Source organism: Panulirus ornatus, chromosome 21, assembly GCF_036320965.1.
Source record: "Panulirus ornatus isolate Po-2019 chromosome 21, ASM3632096v1, whole genome shotgun sequence".
NCBI lineage: Eukaryota > Metazoa > Arthropoda > Malacostraca > Decapoda > Palinuridae > Panulirus > Panulirus ornatus.
The window spans coordinates 23,904,527-23,926,632 of NC_092244.1; the positions used below are offsets into that span (position 1 = coordinate 23,904,527).

The 22,106-nt window shown below is 42.4% G+C and overlaps 1 protein-coding gene across 1 annotated transcript in view; it reads left to right on the top strand.

Annotated features, from left to right (window-relative positions):
* The window catches only part of LOC139756458 (sorting and assembly machinery component 50 homolog A), a 293,888-nt gene that overhangs the window by 258,041 nt on the left and 13,741 nt on the right, over nt 1-22,106 (top strand). The window contains exons 9-10 of the mRNA XM_071675915.1: nt 870-883; nt 1,554-1,696. Coding sequence (XP_071532016.1) covers nt 870-883; nt 1,554-1,696 — 157 coding nt within the window. The remainder of the gene's footprint in view (nt 1-869; nt 884-1,553; nt 1,697-22,106) is intronic.

Below are 22,106 nucleotides of genomic sequence, written 5' to 3' on the forward strand. Positions count from 1 at the left end.
CATGATAAGTTCCTAAGTGCGCTTTCATGTAATGATCACATTGTCAGGGGAGATACAAGAATGAGATAGAAGACGTAGAACACTTAGTTGATATACAAGGAAGAGACGTAGCTAAGATGCCATTTGTAAACAAGCGTTACCTGATGGTGATGTTCAGGTTGGTGTGTTCGGGTCTTGAAACATGCCTGTCATAAAATTTTTATTATGTGTATAAGAAAGGGAACTGTTTCCAAATTTTGCCTTCAACAAAGCTATCCAATTTCTGTCGACCTTCACTTATATTAATGTTACAATTCTTCGTGTATTTGATAATAGAAGATTCAATGATATGTGTCATAGTAAAGGAGTTACAGTTACTGAATGAATTAGCATTACTTCAGTCAATACAGTGATCATGATTTTTAACATAATTAAACAATGCATTTGGTTCTTGTCCTATTCTTATCCTACATTTATATTGCTTAAATCTCGCATAAAGATCCTTACTTGTCTGCCTAACATAGACTTATTACAGTTTTTACAAAGTGTTGATTAAAAACAGCCTGCAGGATTTAAGCAACCTGGAAAGTAATGTAAAATTATCACTAAAAGTTTCTTGATATCAAGGGGAGGTTTGGGTTTAACTCTATAAAATGATTTCTTTGCCAGCTTGAGGAATTTATCAATGAAAGATCTAGGATACTTTAACTTGGATCCAATAGAATATATCTTCCCAAACTCATCAGTAAATTCCAGACTTCATGTATGTAATGCCCAAAGGAACATTGACTTGAATGATGATAATTTGAATCTATCATGTTGAGATGAGTAATATGATTATATGAACAAACATATACATGCTAAATTTAAATATGTTTCTATCCCTGTAGATCATGCAGTCTAGGTATGGCAACATGAATTTATTTTCCACCTCTACAGTAAAGTTGGTAGAAGGTAGTAAATTGTTAAGTAAAGGGAGAAATGTTTGTAAATTTTTGTTTGATGGCCAGACACAAAGTACATCATCTACATAACTACAAGGAAAATGAAATATGATACATTCCCAAGTACACATCATCAGGGAAGATACAAGAATGAGATAGAAAACATAAACACTCAATGTATGATGCTGAAGTATGAGGCTTTTTATTTCTACTTTATTTTATTTATTTCTGTGTGGGGTTGGTGGATATTTTTTGAGTGCTTTCGATGGGAGGTGTTTTATGGAATTTTTGGTTACCATCTGATTCTAGCAAGCCCCCCCCCTTTTTTTTTTTTTTAACATATGCAAGTGTATGTGGCAGATGTGGTACATTAGATAAAGAAGGAATGATAGACGAGCAGAAAATTAGATTGGAAATTGCATTTTAGTGAGAGTGCATTGAATATTATATGCAAAATAAGTTTTGCAAATTTGCTTGTTGTTAAAGAGGTAGTGCTGTCAAAGCTATAATGCCAAATGGAAAAGGCTTGTTGAGAATTTTGTTCCTTCCTTTGTAAGTTATCTCACATGTAATTGAAACCACCTGCTTTATAAGAGAACTTGTCAGCTTTTGAAATATTTTCATACTGTCTTGTCTTCCTAAACAGATGTTTTGGGCTGCTGCCTTGCACGCGTACACTCCATTGCCACTTTTGAGTAGAGGGGGATCCATCAGTGACAAGTTCAGACTTCATGCCTTTGTTAACACAGGCAACATTGGCAACTTTGTGTTAAGTAAGTTTTTGTGTGTTTGGGTTTTCTATTTGATAAAGGCAATTATGTCATTGCCAAGTAGTCTGTTTATCTACCCATATATATATATATATATATGTCTCACGCATCAAGAAGGCGAGGTAAGCCAGCGGCACTACCAGTACCGGAGCCTGGCTAGCGTGTAAGCACATCGTCAGACAGTGAACGAGCCACACCGGCCATACCACTTGTCTGAAGTTACTATTGTCAGTCTTTTAGTCCGCCCCCCGCCACCACACACACATCATCATCATCAGCAGCAGCAGCAGAAGCCGTATCTAACGATCATGGTGATGTCTTCCTCCACGTCAGCTGTGAAGTCACGAGCGAGTGCCAAGGCTACACAAGTGCGAATCTGACATGGTGATTACAAATATTCACATAAGGGAGGCACCTCCCATATTTTTCCCATCCCCATCTGTAAGTCGGTCACCATCCCAGTTAACTGAAGAAGAACAGGTGAAGATTGCTAAGTGTATGGGGCTAATAACACACCTACCCTGTGGGATCTTTGATGGCACCAAGAAGAGTGGAGACAGTCACACTGAGGATGTTGGATGACCTGCATGAGGTGAGGATGAACAGCTGGGTGGATTGTGGACCGACTGCCGCATCCAGGATTCGAACTTGTGCGGGGTTGATCCCAGGCGGCCCGTGCGTGCGTTGGAGAATGTTCTTCCGCCCATCAGTGATGCTACTACGTTTCTGAATCAAGAACCATTGCAACACAAACCGCAGTGTATCGAGACAGACTTCCCCAGAACTTTTTTAAAGGGGAAGTAAATGTTTATAGTTGTGTTACTGGAGTGATAGTTTTCATACATGGTGCTTTGACAAGAAAATAGTGAAATTGGAAAAAATGTAGCTTATACATTGAAGCTTATTGATTTTTTTTTTTTTTTTTTTATACTTTGTCGCTGTCTCCCGCGTTTGCGAGGTAGCGCAAGGAAACAGACGAAAGAAATGGCCCAACCCCCCCCCCCATACACATGCACATACACACGTCCACACACGCAAATATACATACCTACACAGCTTTCCATGGTTTACCCCAGACGCTTCACATGCCTTGATTCAATCCACTGACAGCACGTCAACCCCTGTATACCACATCGCTCCAATTCACTCTATTCCTTGCCCTCCTTTCACCCTCCTGCATGTTCAGGCCCCGATCACACAAAATCTTTTTCACTCCATCTTTCCACCTCCAATTTGGTCTCCCTCTTCTCCTCGTTCCCTCCACCTCCGACACATATATCCTCTTGGTCAATCTTTCCTCACTCATTCTCTCCATGTGCCCAAACCATTTCAAAACACCCTCTTCTGCTCTCTCAACCACGCTCTTTTTATTTCCACACATCTCTCTTACCCTTACGTTACTTACTCGATCAAACCACCTCACACCACACATTGTCCTCAAACATCTCATTTCCAGCACATCCATCCTCCTGCGCACAACTCTATCCATAGCCCACGCCTCGCAACCATACAACATTGTTGGAACCACTATTCCTTCAAACATACCCATTTTTGCTTTCCGAGATAATGTTCTCGACTTCCACACATTTTTCAAGGCTCCCAAAATTTTCGCCCCCTCCCCCACCCTATGATCCACTTCCGCTTCCATGGTTCCATCCGCTGACAGATCCACTCCCAGATATCTAAAACACTTCACTTCCTCCAGTTTTTCTCCATTCAAACTCACCTCCCAATTGACTTGACCCTCAACCCTACTGTACCTAATAACCTTGCTCTTATTCACATTTACTCTTAACTTTCTTCTTCCACACACTTTACCAAAGTCAGTCACCAGCTTCTGCAGTTTCTCACATGAATCAGCCACCAGCGCTGTATCATCAGCGAACAACAACTGACTCACTTCCCAAGCTCTCTCATCCCCAACAGACTTCATACTTGCCCCTCTTTCCAGGACTCTTGCATTTACCTCCCTAACAACCCCATCCATAAACAAATTAAACAACCATGGAGACATCACACACCCCTGCCGCAAACCTACATTCACTGAGAACCAATCACTTTCCTCTCTTCCTACACGTACACATGCCTTACATCCTCGATAAAAACTTTTCACTGCTTCTAACAACTTGCCTCCCACACCATATATTCTTAATACCTTCCACAGAGCATCTCTATCAACTCTATCATATGCCTTCTCCAGATCCATAAATGCTACATACAAATCCATTTGCTTTTCTAAGTATTTCTCACATACATTCTTCAAAGCAAACACCTGATCCACACATCCTCTACCACTTCTGAAACCGCACTGCTCTTCCCCAATCTGATGCTCTGTACATGCCTTCACCCTCTCAATCAATACCCTCCCATATAATTTACCAGGAATACTCAACAAACTTATACCTCTGTAATTTGAGCACTCACTCTTATCCCCTTTGCCTTTGTACAATGGCACTATGCACGTATTCCGCCAATCCTCAGGCACCTCACCATGAGTCATACATACATTAAATAACCTTACCAACCAGTCAACAATACAGTCACCCCCTTTTTTAATAAATTCCACTGCAATACCATCCAAGCCTGCTGCCTTGCCGGCTTTCATCTTCCGCAAAGCTTTTACTACCTCTTCTCTGTTTACCAAATCATTTTCCCTAACCCTCTCACTTTGCACACCACCTCGACCAAAACACCCTATATCTGCCACTCTGTCATCAGACACATTCAACAAACCTTCAAAATACTCATTCCATCTCCTTCTCACATCACCACTACTTGTTATCACCTCCCCATTTACGCCCTTCACTGAAGTTCCCATTTGCTTATTGATACAGTGGTTAAATTGATGAGAACTGCTATTGACATTTGTTTATTTTTATTATTATACTTTGTCGCTGTCTCCCGCGTTTGCGAGGTAGCGCAAGGAAACAGACGAAAGAAATGGCCCAACCCCCCCCATACACATGTATATACATACGTCCACACACGTAAATATACACACCTACACAGCTTTCCATGGTTTACCCCAGACGCTTCACATGCCTTGATTCAATCCACTGACAGCACGTCAACCCCGGTATACCACATCGCTCCAATTCACTCTATTCCTTGCCCTCCTTTCACCCTCCTGCATGTTCAGGCCCCGATCACACAAAATCTTTTTCACTCCATCTTTCCACATCCAATTTGGTCTCCCGCTTCTCCTCGTTCCCTCCACCTCCGACACATATATCCTCTTGGTCAATCTTTCCTCACTCATTCTCTCCATGTGCCCAAACCACTTCAAAACACCCTCTTCTGCTCTCTCAACCACGCTCTTTTTATTTCCACACATCTCTCTTACCCTTACGTTACTCACTCGATCAAACCACCTCACACCACACATTGTCCTCAAACATCTCATTTCCAGCACATCCATCCTCCTGCGCACAACTCTATCCATAGCCCACGCCTCGCAACCATACAACATTGTTGGAACCACTATTCCTTCAAACATACCCATTTTTGCTTTCCGAGATAATGTTCTCGACTTCCACACATTCTTCAAGGCCCCCAGAATTTTCGCCCCCTCCCCCACCCTATGATCCACTTCCGCTTCCATGGTTCCATCCGCTGCCAGATCCACTCCCAGATATCTAAAACACTTCACTTCCTCCAGTTTTTCTCCATTCAAACTCACCTCCCAATTGACTTGACCCTCAACCCTACTGTACCTAATAACCTTGCTCTTATTCACATTTACTCTTAACTTTCTTCTTCCACACACTTTACCAAAGTCAGTCACCAGCTTCTGCAGTTTCTCACATGAATCAGCCACCAGCGCTGTATCATCAGCGAACAACAACTGACTCACTTCCCAAGCTCTCTCATCCCCAACAGACTTCATACTTGCCCCTCTTTCCAAAACTCTTGCATTTACCTCCCTAACAACCCCATCCATAAACAAATTAAACAACCATGGAGACATCACACACCCCTGCCGCAAGCCTACATTCACTGAGAACCAATCACTTTCCTCTCTTCCTACACGTACACATGCCTTACATCCTCGATAAAAACTTTTCACTGCTTCTAACAACTTTCCTCCCACACCATATATTCTTAATACCTTCCACAGAGCATCTCTATCAACTCTATCATATGCCTTCTCCAGATCCATAAATGCTACATACAAATCCATTTGCTTTTCTAAGTATTTCTCACATACATAATTCAAAGCAAACACCTGATCCACACATCCTCTACCACTTCTGAAACCACACTGCTCTTCCCCAATCTGATGCTCTGTACATGCCTTCACCCTCTCAATCAATACCCTCCCATATAATTTACCAGGAATACTCAACAAACTTATACCTCTGTAATTTGAGGTATAATATATTTACACAAATTGACATTTGTGTAAATATATTATACATTTCCCTTTTCCATAGCCAGAGGTTGAACCATTATGTGACATTCATTTTTTCATTTCATTTCAAGCTAGAAGTTTCAGTTTTCTAAAGTGTTTCTTACATTTTTCATATGTTTTTATATGTATATGTGTGTGTGTGTATATGTGCGTATGTATGTGTATGTATATATATATGTATGTATATATATATGTGTATATATATATATATATATATATATATATATATATATATATATATATATATATATATATATATATTATCCCTGGGGATAGGGGTGAAAGAATACTTCCCACGCATTCCTCGCGTGTCGTAGAAGGCGACTAGAGGGGATGGGAGCGGGGGGCCAGAAATCCTCCCCTCCTTGTATTTTTTAACTTTCTAAAATGGGAAACAGAAGAAGGAGTCACGCGGGGAGTGCTCATCCTCCTAGAAGGCTCATACTGGGGTGTCTAAATGTGTGTGGATGTAACCAAGATGTGAAAAAAGGAGAGATAGATAGTATGTTTGAGGAAAGGAACCTGGATGTTTTGGCTCTGAGTGAAACGAAGCTCAAGGGTAAAGGGGAAGAGTGGTTTGGGAATGTCTTGGGAGTAAAGTCAGGGGTTAGTGAGAGGACAAGAGCAAGGGAAGAAGTAGCAGTACTCCTGAAACAGGAGTTGTGGGAATATGTGATAGAATGTAAGAAAGTAAATTCTCGATTAATATGGGTAAAACTGAAAGTTGATGGAGAGAGATGGGTGATTATTGGTGCATATGCACCTGGGCATGAGAAGAAAGATCATGAGAGGCAAGTGTTTTGGGAGCAGCTGAATGACTGTGTTAGTGGTTTTGATGCACGAGACCGGCTTATAATGATGGGTGATTTGAATGCAAAGGTGAGTAATGTGGCAGTTGAGGGAATAATTGGTATACATGTGGTGTTCAGTGTTGTAAATGGAAATGGTGAAGAGCTTGTAGATTTATGTTCTGAAAAAGGACTGGTGATTGGGAATACCTGGTTTAAAAAGCGAGATATACATAAGTATACGTATGTAAGTAGGAGAGATGGCCAGAGAGCGTTATTGGATTACGTGTTAATTGACAGGCGCGCGAAAGAGATACGTTTGGATGTTAATGTGCTGAGAGGTGCAACTGGAGGGATGTCTGATCATTATCTTGTGGAGGCTAAGATGAAGATTTGTATGGGTTTTCAGAAAAGAAGAATGTTGGGGTGAAGAGGGTGGTGAGAGTAAGTGAGCTTGGGAAAGAGACTTGTGTGAGGAAGTACCAGGAGAGGCTGAGTACAGAATGGAAAAAGGTGAGAATAATGGAAGTAAGGGGAGTGGGGGAGGAATGGGATGTATTTAGGGAATCAGTGATGGATTGCGCAAAAGATGCTTGTGGCATGAGAAGAGTGGGAGGTGGGTTGATTAGAAAGGGTAGTGAGTGGTGAGATGAAGAAGTAAGATTATTAGTGAAAGAGAAGAGAGAGGCATTTGGACGATTTTTGCAGGGAAAACATGCAATTGAGTGGGAGATGTATAAAAGAAAGAGACCGGAGGTGAAGAGAAAGGTGCAAGAGGTGAAAAAGAGGGCAAATGAGAGTTGGGGTGAGAGAGTATCATTAAATTTTAGGGAGAATAAAAAGATGTTCTGGAAGGAGGTAAATAAAGTGCGTAAGACAAGGGAGCAAATGGAAACTTCAGTGAAGGGCGCAAATGGGGAGGTGATAACAAGTAGTGGGGATGTGAGAAGGAGATGGAGTGAGTATTTTGAAGGTTTGTTGAATGTGTTTGATGATAGAGTGGCAGATATAGGGTGTCTTGGTTGAAGTGGTGTGCAAAGTGAGAGGGTTAGGGATAATGATTTGGTAAACAGAGAAGAGGTAGTAAAAGCTTTGCGGAAGATGAAAGCCGGCAAGACCGCAGGTTTGGATGGTATTGCAGTGGAATCTATTAAAAAAGGGGGTGACTGTATTGTTGACTGGTTGGTAAGGTTATTTAATGTATGTATGACTCATGGTGAGGTGCCTGAGGATTGGCGGAATGCGTGCATAGTGCCATTGTACAAAGGCAAGGGGGATAAGATTGATTGCTCAAATTACAGAGGTATAAGTTTGTTGAGTATTCCTGGTAAATTATATGGGAGGGCATTGATTGAGAGGGTGAAGGCATGTACAGAGCATCAGATTGGGGAAGAGCATTGTGGTTTCAGAAGTGGTAGAGGATGTGTGGATCAGGTGTTTGCTTTGAAGAATGTATGTGAGAAATACTTAGAAAAGCAAATGGATTTGTATGTAGCATTTATGGATCTGGAGAAGGCATATGATAGAGTTGATAGAGATGCTTTGTGGAAGGTATTAAGAATATATGGTGTGGGAGGCAAGTTGTTAGAAGCAGTGAAAAGTTTTCATCGAGGATGTAAGGCATGTGTACGTGTAGGAAGAGAGGAAAGTGATTGGTTCTCAGTGAATATAGGTTTGCGGCAGGGGTGTGTGATGTCTCCATGGTTGTTTAATTTGTTTATGGATGGGGTTGTTAGGGAGGTGAATGGAAGAGTTTTGGAAAGAGGGGCAAGTATGAAGTCTGTTGTGGATGAGAGAGCTTGGGAAGTGAGTGAGTTGTTGTTCACTGATGATACAGCGCTGGTGGCTGATTCATGTGAGAAACGGCAGAAGCTGGTGACTGAGTTTGGTAAAGTGTGTGAAAGAAGAAAGTTAAGAGTAAATGTGAATAAGAGCAAGGTTATTAGGTACAGTAGGGTTGAGGGTCAAGTCAATTGGGAGGTAAGTTTGAATGGAGAAAAACTGGAGGAAGTAAAGTGTTTTAGATATCTGGGAGTGGATCTGGCAGCGGATAGAACCATGGAAGCGGAAGTGAATCATAGGGTGGGGGAGGGGGCGAAAATCCTGGGAGCCTTGAAGAATGTGTGGAAGTCGAGTACATTATCTCGGAAAGCAAAAATGGGTACGTTTGAAGGAATAGTGGTTCCAACATTGTTGTATGGTTGCGAGGCGTGGGCTATGGATAGAGTTGTGCGCAGGAGGGTGGATGTGCTGGAAATGAGATGTTTGAGGACAATGTGTGGTGTGAGGTGGTCTGATCGAGTAAGTAACGTAGGGTAAGAGAGATGTGTGGAAATAAAAAGAGCGTGGTTGAGAGAGCAGAAGAGGGTGTTTTGAAATGTTTTGGGCACATGGAGAGAATGAGTGAGGAAAGACTGACCAAGAGGATATATGTGTCGGAGGTGGAGGGAACGAGGAGAAGTGGGAGACCAAATTGGAGGTGGAAAAATGGACTGAAAAAGATTTTGAGTGATCAGGGCCTGAACATGCAGGATGGTGAAAGGCGGGCAAGGAATAGAGTGAATTGGATCGATGTGGTATACCGGGGTTGACGTGCTGTCAGTGGATTGAATCAGGGTATGTGATGCGTCTGGGGTAAACCATGGAAAGTTGTGTGGGGCCTGGATATGGAAAGGGAGCTGTGGTTTCGGGCATTATTGCGTGACAGCTAGAGACTGAGTGTGAACGAATGGGGCCTTTGTTGTCTTTTCCTATCGCTACCTCGCACACATGAAGGGGGAGGGGCATGGTATTCCATGTGTGGCGAGGTGACGATGGAAATTGATAAAGGCAGACAGTGTGAATTGTGTGCATGGGTATATATGTATGTGTCTGTGTGTGTGTATGTACATTAAGATGTATAGGTATGTATATTTGCATGTGTGGACGTGTATGTATATACATGTGTATGGGGGTGGGTTGGGCCATTTCTTTCGTCTGTTTCCTTGCGCTACCTCGCAAACACGGTAGACAGCGACAAAGCAAAATACATAAATATAAATAAATATATATATATATATATATATATATATATATATATATATATATATATATATATATATCCCTGGGGATAGGGGAGAAAGAATACTTCCCACGTATTCCCTGCGTGTCGTAGAAGGCGACTAAAAGGGAAGGGAGCGGGTGGCTGGAAATCCTCCCCTCTCATTTTTCTTTTTTTTTTTTTCCAAAAGAAGGAAGAGAGAAGGGGGTCAGGTGAGGATATTCCCTCAAAGGCCCAGTCCTCTGTTTTTAACGCTACCTCGCTATCGCGGGAAATGGCGAATAGTATGAAAAAAAAAAAAAAAAAAAATATATATATATATTATATATATATATATATATATATATATATATATATATATATATATATATATATGAGAGTTGGGGTGAGATAGTATCAGTAAATTTTAGGGAGAATAAAAAGATGTTGTGGAAGGAGGTAATTAAAGTGCATAAGACAAGGGAGAAAATGGGAACATCAGTGAAGGGGGCCAATGGGGAGGTGATAACAAGTAGTGGTGATGTGAGAAGGAGATGGAGTGAGTATTTTGAAGGTTTTTTGAATGTGTTTCATGATAGAGTGGCAAATACAGGGTGTTTTGGTTGAGGTGGTGTACAAAGTGAGAGGGTTAGGGAAAATGATTTGTTAAACTGAGAAGAGGTAGTAAAAGCTTTGCGGAAGATGAAAGCCGGCAAGGCAGCAGGTTTGGATGGTATTGCAGTGGAATCTATTAAAAAAGGGGGTGACTGTATTGTTGACTGGTTGGTAAGGTTATTTAATGTATGTATGATTCATGGTGAGGTGCCTGAGGACTGGCGGAATGCGTGCATAGTGCCATTGTATAAAGGCAAAGGGGATAAGAGTGAGTGCTCAAATTAGAGAGGTATAAGTTTATTGAGTATTCCTGGTAAATTATATGGGAGGGTATTGATTGAGAGGGTGAAGGCATATACAGAGCATCAGATTGGGGAAGAGCAATGTGGTTTCAGAAGTGGTAAAGGGTGTGTGGATCAGGTGTTTGCTTTGAAAATTGTGTGTGAAAAATACTTAGAAAAGCAAGTGGATTTGTATGTAGCATTTATGGATCTGGAGAAGGCATATGATAGAGTTGATAGAGATGCTCTGTGAAAGGTACTAAGAATATATGGTGTGGGAGGCAATTTGTTAGAAGCAGTGAAAAGTTTTTATCGAGGATGTAAGGCATGTGTACGTGTAGGAAGAGAGGAAAGTGATTGGTTCTCAGTGAATGTAGGTTTGCGGCAGGGGTGTGTGATGTCTCCATGGTTGTTTAATTTGTTTATGGATGGGGTTATTAGGGAGGTGAATGCAAGAGCTTTGGAAAGAGGAGCAAGTATGCAGTCTGTTGTGGATGAGAGAGCTTGGGAAGTGAGTCAGTTGTTGTTCGCTGATGATACAGCGCTGGTGGCTGATTCATGTGAGAAACTGCAGAAGCTGGTGACTGAGTTTGGTAAAGTGTGTGAAAGAAGGTAGTTAAGAGTAAATGTGAATAAGAGCAAGGTTATTAGGTACAGTAGGGTTGAGGGTCAATTAAATTGGGAGGTAAGTTTGAATGGAGAAAAACTTGGGGAAGTAAAGTGTTTTAGATATCTGGGAGTGGATCTGGCAGCGGATGGAACCATGGAAGCGGAAGGGAATCATAGGGTGGGGGAGGGGGCGAAAATCCTGGGAGCCTTGAAGAATGTGTGGAAGTTGAGAACATTATCTCGGAAAGCAAAAATGGGTATGTTTGAAGGAATAGTGGTTCCAACAATGTTGTTTGGTTGCGAGGCGTGGGCTATGGATAGAGTTGTGCACAGGAGGGTGGATGTGCTGGAAATGAGATGTTTGAGTACAATATGTGGTGTGAGGTGGTTTGATCGAGTAAGTAATGTAAGGGTAAGAGAGATGTGTGGAAATAAGAAGAGTGTAGTTGAGAGAGCAGCAGAGGGTGTTTTGAAATGGTTTGGGCACATGGAGAGAATGAGTGAGGAAAGATTGACCAAGAGGATATATGTGTCGGAGGTGGAGTGAACGAGGAGAAGTGGGAGACCAAATTGGAGGTGGGAAGATGGAGTGAAAAAGATTTTGAGTGATCGGGGCCTGAACATGCAGGAGGTTCACGTGAAAGGAGGGCAAGGAATAGAGTGAATTGGATCGATGTGGTATACCGGGGTTGACGTGCTGTCAGTGGATTGAATCAGGGCATGTAAAGCGTCTGGGGTAAACCATGGAAAGCTGTGTAGGTATGTATATTTGCGTGTGTGGACGTATGTATATACATGTGTATGGGGGTGGGTTGGGCCATTTATTCGTCTGTTTCCTTCCGCTACCTCGCAAACGCTGGAGACAGCGACAAAGGAAAAAAAAAATATATATATTTATTTATATTTATTTATTTTGCTTTGTCGCTGTCTCCCGCGTTTGCGAGGTAGCGCAAGGAAACAGACGAAAGAAATGGCCCAACCCACCCCCATACACATATAAATACATACACGTCCACACATGCAAATATACATACCTATACATCTTAATGTACACATATATATACACACACAGACACATACATATATACCCATGCACATAATTCACACTGTCTGCCTTTATTAATTTCCATCGCCACCTCGCCACACATGGAATACCACGCCCCTTCCCCTTCATGCGTGCGAGATAGCGCTAGGAAAAGATAACAAAGGCCCCATTCATTCGCACTCAGTCTCTAGCTCTCATGCAATAACGCCCGAAACCACAGCTCCCTTTCCACATCCAGGCCCCACACAACTTTCCATGGTTTACCCCAGACGCTTCACATGCCCTGATTCAATCCACTGACAGCACGTCAACCCTGGTATACCACATCGATCCAATTCACTCTATTCCTTGCCCTCCTTTCACCCTCCTGCATGTTCAGGCCCCGATCACACAAAATCTTTTTCACTCCATCTTTCCACCTCCAATTTGGTCTCCCACTTCTCCTCGTTCCCTCCACCTCCGACACATATATCCTCTTGGTCAATCTTTCCTCACTCATTCTCTCCATGTGCCCAAACCATTTCAAAACACCCTCTTCTGCTCTCTCAACCACGCTCTTTTTATTTCCTCACATCTCTCTTACCCTTACGTTACTTCTCGATCAAACCACCTCACACCACACATTGTCCTCAAACAGCTCATTTCCAGCACATCTATCCTCCTGCGCACAACTCTATCCATAGCCCACGCCTCGCAACCATACAACATTGTTGGAACCACTATTCCTTCAAACATACCCATTTTTGCTTTCCGAGATAATATTCTCGACTTCCACACATTCTTCAAGGCTCCCAGGATTTTCGCCCCCTCCCCCACCCTATGATCTACTTCCGCTTCCATGGTTCCATCCGCTGACAGATCCACTCCCATATATATAAAGCATTTTACTTCCTGCAGTTTTCCTCCATTCAAACTTACCTCCCAATTTACTTGACCCTCAACCCTACTGTACGTAATAACCTTGCTCTTATTCACATTTACTCTTAACTACCTTCTTTCATATACTTTACCAAACTCAGTCACCAGCTTCCGCAGTTTCTCACATGAACCAACCACCAGCACTGTATCATCAGCGAACAACAACTGACTCACTTCCCAAGCTCTCTCATCCCCAACAGAATTCATACTTGCCCCTCTTTCCAAAACTCTTGCATTTACCTCCCTAACAACCCCATCCATAAACAAATTAAACAACCATGGAGACATCACACACCCCTGCTGCAAACCTACATTCACTGAGAATCAATCACTTTCCTCTCTTCCTACACGTACACATGCCATACATCCTCGATAAAAACTTTTCACTGCTTCTAACAACTTGCCTCCCACAACATATATTCTTAATACCTTCCACAGAGCATCTCTATCAACTCTATCATATGCCTTCTCCAGATCCATAAATGCTACATATAAATCCATTTGCTTTTCTAAGTATTTCTCACATACATTCTTCAAAGCAAACACCTGATCCACACATCCTCTACCACTTCTGAAACCACACTGCTCTTCCCCAATCTGATGCTCTGTACATGCCTTCACCCTCTCAATCAATACCCTCCCATATAATTTACCAGGAATACTCAACAAACTTATACCTCTGTAATTTGAGCACTCACTCTTATCCCCTTTGCCTTTGTACAATGGCACTATGCACGCATTCCGCCAATCCTCACGCAACTCACCATGATTCATACATACATACAGACCGGGTTATAGTGATGGGTGATTTGAATGCAAAGGTGAGTAATGTGGCAGTTGACGGAATAATTGGTATACATGGGGTGTTCAGTGTTGTAAATGGAAATGGTGAAGAGCTTGTAGATTTATGTGCTGAAAAAGGACTGGTGATTGGGAATACCTGGTTCAAAAAGCGAGATATACATAAGTATACGTATGTAAGTAGGAGAGATGGCCAGAGAGCGTTATTGGATTACATGTTAATTGACAGGCACACGAAAGAGAGACTTTTGGATGTTAATGTGCTGAGAGGTGCAACTGGAGGGATGTCTGATCATTATCTTGTGGAGGCTAAGGTGAAGATTTGTATGGGTTTTCAGAAAAGAAGAGTGAATGTTGGGGTGAAGAGGGTGGTGAGAGTAAGTGAGCTTGGGAAGGAGACTTGTGTGAGGAAGTACCAGGAGAGACTGAGTACAGAATGGAAAAAGGTGAGAACAATGGAAGTAAGGGGAGTGGGGGAGGAATGGGATGTATTTAGGGAATCAGTGATGGATTGCGCAAAAGATGCTTGTGGCATGAGAAGAGTGGGAGGTGGGTTGATTAGAAAGGGTAGTGAGTGGTGGGATGAAGAAGTAAGATTATTAGTGAAAGAGAAGAGAGAGGCATTTGGACGATTTTTGCAGGGAAAAAATGCAATTGAGTGGGAGATGTATAAAAGAAAGAGACAGGAGGTCAAGAGAAAGGTGCAAGAGGTGAAAAAGAGGGCAAATGAGAGTTGGGGAGAGAGAGTATCATTAAATTTTAGGGAGAATAAAAAGATGTTCTGGAAGGAGATAAATAATGTGCGTAAGACAAGGGAGCAAATGTGAACTTCAGTGAAGGGCGCAAATGGGGAGGTAATAACAAGTAGTGGTGATGTGAGAAGGAGATGGAGTGAGTATTTTGAAGGTTTGTTGAATGTGTTTGATGATAGAGTGGCAGATATAGGGTGTTTTGGTCGAGGTGGTGTGCAAAGTGAGAGGGTTAGGGAAAATGATTTGGTAAACAGAGAAGAGGTAGTAAAAGCTTTGCGGAAGATGAAAGCCGGCAAGGCAGCAGGTTTGGATGGTATTGCAGTGGAATTTATTAAAAAAGTGGGTGATTGTATTATTGACTGGTTGGTAAGGTTATTTAATGTATGTATGACTCATGGTGAGGTGCCTGAGGATTGGCGGAATGCGTGCATAGTGCCATTGTACAAAGGCAAAGGGGATAAGAGTGAGTGCTCAAATTACAGAGGTATAAGTTTGTTGAGTATTCCTGGTAAATTATATGAGAGGGTATTGATTGAGAGGGTGAAGGCATGTACAGAGCATCAGATTGGGGAAGAGCAGTGTGGTTTCAGAAGTGGTAGAGGATGTGTGGATCAGGTGTTTGCTTTGAAGAATGTATGTGAGGAATACTTAGAAAAGCAAATGGCCTTGTATGTAGCATTTATGGATCTGGAGAAATCATATGATAAGAGTTGATAGAGATGCTCTGTGGAAGGTATTAAGAATATATGGTGTGGGAGGCAAGTTGTTAAAAGCAGTGAAAAGTTTTTATCAAGGATGTAAGGCATGTGTACGTGTACGAAGAGTGGAAAGTGATTGGTTCTTAGTGAATGTAGGATTGCGGCAGGGGTGTGTGATGTCTCCATGGTTGTTTAATTTATGGATGGGGTTGTTAGGGAGGTGAATGCAAGAGTTTTGGAAAGAGGGGCAAGTATAAAGTCTGTTGTGGATGAGAGAGCTTGGGAAGTGAGTCAGTTGTTGTTCGCCTTATGATACAGCGCTGGTGGCTGATTCATGTGAGAAACGGCAGAAGCTGGTGACTGAGTTTGGTAAAGTGTGTGAAAGAAGAAAGTTAAGAGTAAATGTGAATAAGAGCAAGGTTATTAGGTACAGTAGGGTTGAGGGTCAAGTCAATTGGGAGGTAAGTTTGAATGGAGAAAAACTGGAGGAAGTAAAGTGTTTTAGATATCTGGGAGTGGATCTGGCAGCGGATGGAACCATGGAAGCGGAAGTGAATCATAGGGTGGGGGAGGGGGCGAAAATCCTGGGAGCCTTGAAGAATGTGTGGAAGTCGAGAACATTATCTCGGAAAGCAAAAATGGGTATGTTTGAAGGAATAGTTGTTCCAACAATGTTGTATGGTTGCGAGGTGTGGGCTATGGATAGAGTTGTGCGCAGGAGGGTGGATGTGCTGGAAATGAGATTTTTGAGACAATATGTGGTGTGAGGTGGTTTGATCGAGTAAGTAATGTAAGGGTAAGAGAGATGTGTGGAAATAAGAAGAGTGTGGTTGAGAGAGCAGCAGAGGGTGTTTTGAAATGGTTTGGGCACATGGAGAGAATGAGTGAGGAAAGATTGACCAAGAGGATGTATGTGTTAGAGGTGGAGGGAACGAGGAGAAGTGGGAGACCAAATTGGAGGTGGAAAGATGGAGTGAAAAAGATTTTGTGTGATCGGGGCCTGAACATGCAGGAGGGTGAAAGGCGGGCAAGGAATAGAGTGAATTGGATTTATGTGGTATACCCGGGTTGATGTGCTGTCAGTGTATTGAATCAGGGCATGTGAACGTCTGGGGTAAACCATGGAAAGTTGTGTGGGGCCTGGATTTGGAAAGGGAGCTGTGGTTTCGTGCATTATTGGATGACAGCTAGAGACGAAGTGTGAACGAATGTGGCCTTTGTTGTCTTTTCCTAGCGCTACCTCGCACACATGAGGGGGGAGGGGGATGTTATTCCATGTGTGGCAAGGTGGCGATGGGAATGAATGAAGGCAGACAGTGTGAATTGTGTGCATGTGTATATATGTATATGTCTGTGTGTGTATATATATGTGTGCATTGAGATGTATGGGTATGTATATTTTGCGTGTGGGGACGTGTATGTATATACAGTTGTATGGGGGTGGGTTGGGCCATTTCTTTCATCTGTTTCCTTGCGCTACCTTGCAAACGCGGGAAACAGCGACAAAGAAAAACAAAAAATATAAAAAATATATATATATATATATATATATTTATTTTAATTTATTTTGCTTTGTCGCTGTCTCCCACGTTAGCGAGGTAGCGCAGGGAAACAGACGAAAGAATGGCCCAACCCACCCACATTCACATATATATACATACACGTCCACACACACAAATATACATACCTATACATCTCAACATATACATATATATACACACTCAGAGATATACATATATCCACATGTACTTGATTCATACTGTCTACCTTTATTCATTCCCATTGCCACCCTGCCACACATGAAATAACAACCCCCTCCCCCTCATGTGCACGAGATAGAGCTAGGAAGACAACAAAGGCCCCATTCGTTCACACTCAGTCTCTAGATGTCATGTAATAATGCACCGAAACCGCAGCTCCCTTTCCACATCCAGGCCCCATAGAACTTTCTATGATTTAACCCAGACGCTTCACCTGCCCTGGTTCAATCCATTGACAGCACGTCGACCCCAGTATACCACATCGTTCCAATTCACTCCATCCCTTGCACGCCTTTCACCCTCTTGCATGTTTAGGCCCCGATCACTCAAAATCTTTTTCACTCCATCTTTCCACCTCCAATTTCGTCTCCCACTTCTCCTCGTTCCCTCCACCTCTGGCACATATATCCTCTTGGTCAATCTTTCCTCACTCATTCTCTCCATGTGACCAAACCATTTCAAAACACCCTCTTCTGCTCTCTCAACCATACTCTTTTTATCACCACACATCTCTCTTACCTTATTATTACTTACTCGATCAAACCATTCACACCACATATTGTCCTCAAACATCTCATTTCCAGCACACCCACCCTCTTCCGCAGAACTCTATCCATAGCCCACGCCTCGCAACCATACAAGCATACACCCTCCTGCATGTTTAGGCCCCGATCACTCAAAATCTTTTTCACTCCATCTTTCCACCTCCAATTTGGTCTCCCACTTCTCCTCGTTCCCTCCACCTCTGACACATGTATCCTCTTGGTCAATCTTTCCTCACTCATTCTCTCCATGTGACCAAACCATTTCAAAACACCCTCTTCTGCTCTCTCAACCACACTTTTTATTACCACACATCTCTCTTACCTTATTATTACTTACTCGATCAAACCACCTCACACCACATATTGTCCTCAAACATCTAATTTCCAGCACACCCACCCTCTTCCGCAGAACTCTATCCATAGCCCACGCCTCACAAAATACAACATTGTTGGAACCACTATTCGTTTAAGCATACCCATTTTCGCTTTCTGAGATAATGTTCTCGACTTCCACACATTCTTCAATGCTCCCAGAATTTTCGCCCCCTCCCCAACCCTATGATTCACTTCCGCTTCCATGGTTCCATCCACTGCCAAATCCACTCCCAGATATCTGAAATACTTCACTTCCTCCAGTTTTTCTCCACTAAAACTTACCTCCCAATTGACTTGACCCTCAACCCTACTGTACCTAATAACCTTGCTCTTATTCACATTTACTCTGAACTTTCTTCTTTCACACACTTTACCAAACTCAGTCACCAGCTTCTGCCGTTTCTCTCATGAATCAGCCACTAGCGCTCTATCATCAGGAAACAACTGACTCACTTCCCAAGCTCTCTCATCCACAACAGACTGCACACTTGCCCCTCTTTCCAAAACCCTTGCATTCACCTCCCAAACAACCCCTTCCATAAACAAATTAAATGACCATGGAGACATCACACACCCCTGCTGCAAACTTACATTCACTAAGAACCAATCACTTTCCTCTCTTCCTACACATACACATGCCTTACATCCACGATAAAAACTTTTCACTGCTTCTAACAACTTGCCTCCCACACCCTATATTCGTAATACCTTCCACAGCATCTCTATCGACTCTATCATATGCCTTCTCCAGATCCATAAATACTACATACAAGTCCATTTGATTTTCTAATTATTTCTCACATTCTTCAAAGCAAACACCTGATCCACACATCCTCTACCACTTCTGAAACCACACTGCTCTTCCCAACCTGGTGCTCTATACATGCCTTCACCCTCTCAATCAATACCCTCCAATATAATTTCCCAGGAATACTCAACAAACTTATACCTCTGTAATTTGAGCACTCACCTTTGTCCCCTTTGCCTTTGTACAATGGCACTATGCAAGCATTCTGCCAATCCTCAGGCACCTCACCATGAATCATACGTACATTAAATAACCTTACCAACCAGTGAAGAATACAGTCACCCCCTTTTTCAATAAACTCAACTGCGATGCCATCCAAACCCGCTGCCTTACCGGCTTTCATCTTCCACAAAGCTTTTACTACCTCTTCCCTGTTTACCAAATCATCCTCCCTAACCATGTCACTTTGCACACCACCTCGACCAAAACACCCTATATCTGCCACTCTATCATCAAACACATTCAACAAACCTTCAAAATACTCACTCCATCTCCTTCTCACATCACCACTACTCTTTATCACCTCCCCATTAGCCCCCTTCACTGAAGTTCCCATGTCTTACGCACTTTATTTACCTCCTCCTAAAACATCTTTTTATTGGACAATCACATGTTAACCAAATGGCATCCTAGCTTCATCTCTTCGATGTATATCTACTGACTTATATTTCTCTCTTGTGTCTCACCTGATCATGTGATTATTACACGAAAGTGCATTTGGGAACTTATCGTGTTTCATTTTCCCCGTGGACTCATAGGAATATCTTGATCACGCGCTAAATTGTGATCCTTTTCAATATATATATTATTTATTAATTTATTTTGCTTTGTCGCTGTGTCCCGTGTTAGCGAGGTAGCGCAAGGAAACAGACGAAAGAATGGCCCAACCCACCCACATACACATGTATGTACATACACGTCCACACACGCAAATATACATACCTATACATTTCAATGTATACATATATATACACTCACAGACATATACATATATATGCATGTACATAATTCATACTGTCTGCCTTTATTTATTCCCACCGCCACCTCGCCACACATGGAATAACAACCCCCTCCCCCCTGGTGTGTGCGAGGTAGCGCTAGGAAAAACAACAAAGGCCACATTCATTCACACTCAGTCTCTAGCTGTCATGTAATAATGCACCGAAACCACAGCTCCCTTTCCACATCCAGGCCCCACAGAACTTTCCATGGTTTACCCCAGATGCTTCACATGCCCTGGTTCAATCCATTAACAGCACGTCAACCCCGGTATACCATATCGTTCCAATTCACTCTATTCCTTGCATGCCTTTCACCCTCCTGCATGCTCAGGCACGATCCCTCAAAGTCTTTTTCACTCCATCTTTCCACCTCCAATTTGGTCTCCCACCTCTCCTCATTCCCTCTACCTCTGACACATATATCCTCTTGGTCAATCTTTCCTCCATGTGACCAAACCATTTCAAAATACCCTCTTCTGCTCTATCAACCACATTCTTTTTATTTCAATACATCTTTCTTACCCTTACATTACTTGCTCGATCAAATCACCTCACACCACATATTGTCCTCAAACATCTCATTTCCAGCACATCCACCCTCCTGCGCACAACTCTATCTATCCATAGCCCACGCCTTGCAACCATACAACATTGTTGGAACCACTATTCCTTCAAGCATACCCATTTTTGCTCTCCGAGATAGTGTTCTCGACTTCCAAACATTCTTCAAGTCTACCCCTGAATTTTCGCCCCCTCCCCCACCCTATGATTCACTTACGCTTCCATGGTTCCATCCACTGCCAGATCCACTCCCAGATATCTAAAACACTTTACTTCCTCCAGTTTTTCTCCATTCAAACTTACCTCCCAATTGACTTGACCCTCAACCCTACTGTACCTAATAACCTTGCTCTTATTCACATTTACTCTCAGCTTTCTTCTTTCACACACTTTACCAAATTCAGTCACCAGCTTCTGCAGTTTCTCACATGAATCAGCCACCAGCGCTGTATCATCAGCGAACAACAACTGACTCACTTCCCAAGCTCTCTCATCCCCAACAGACTGCATACTTGCCCCTCTTTTCAAAACTCTTGCATTCACCTCCCTAACAACCCCATCCATAAACAAATTAAACAACCATGGAGACATTACACACCCCTACTGCAAACCTACATTCACTGAGAACCAGTCACTTTCCTCTCTTCGTACACGTACACATGCCTTACATCCTCGATAAAAACTTTTCACTGCTTCTAACAACTTGCCTCCCACAGCATATATTCTTAATACCTTCCTAAGAACATCTCTATCAACTCTATCATATGCCTTCTCCAGATCCATAAATGCTAAATACAAATCCATTTGCTTCTCTAAGTATTTCTCACACACATTCTTCATAGCAAACACCTGATCCACACATCCTCTACCACTTTTGAAACCACACTGCTCTTCCCCAATCTGATGCTCTGTACATGCCTTCACCCTCTCAATCAATACCCTCCCATATAATTTACCAGGAATACTCAACAAACTTATACCTCTGTAATTTGAGCACTCACTCTCATCCCCTTTGCCTTTGTACAATGGCACTATGCAAGCATTCTACCAATCCTCAGGCACCTCATCATGAATCATACATACATTAAATAACCTTACCAATCAGTCAACAATACAGTCACCCCCTTTTTTAATAAATTCCACTGCAATACCATCCAAACCCGCTGCCTTGCCGGCTTTCATCTTCTGCAAAGCTTTTACTACCTCTTCTCTATTTACCAAATCATTTTCCCTAACCTTCTCACTTTGCACACCACCTCAACCAAAACACCCTATATCTGCCACTCTCTCATCAAACACATTCAACAAACCTTCAAAATACTCACTCCATCTCCTTCTCACATCACTACTACTTGTTATCACCTCCCCATTAGCCCCCTTCACTGATGTTCCCATTTGCTCCTTTGTGTTACGCACTTTATTTACC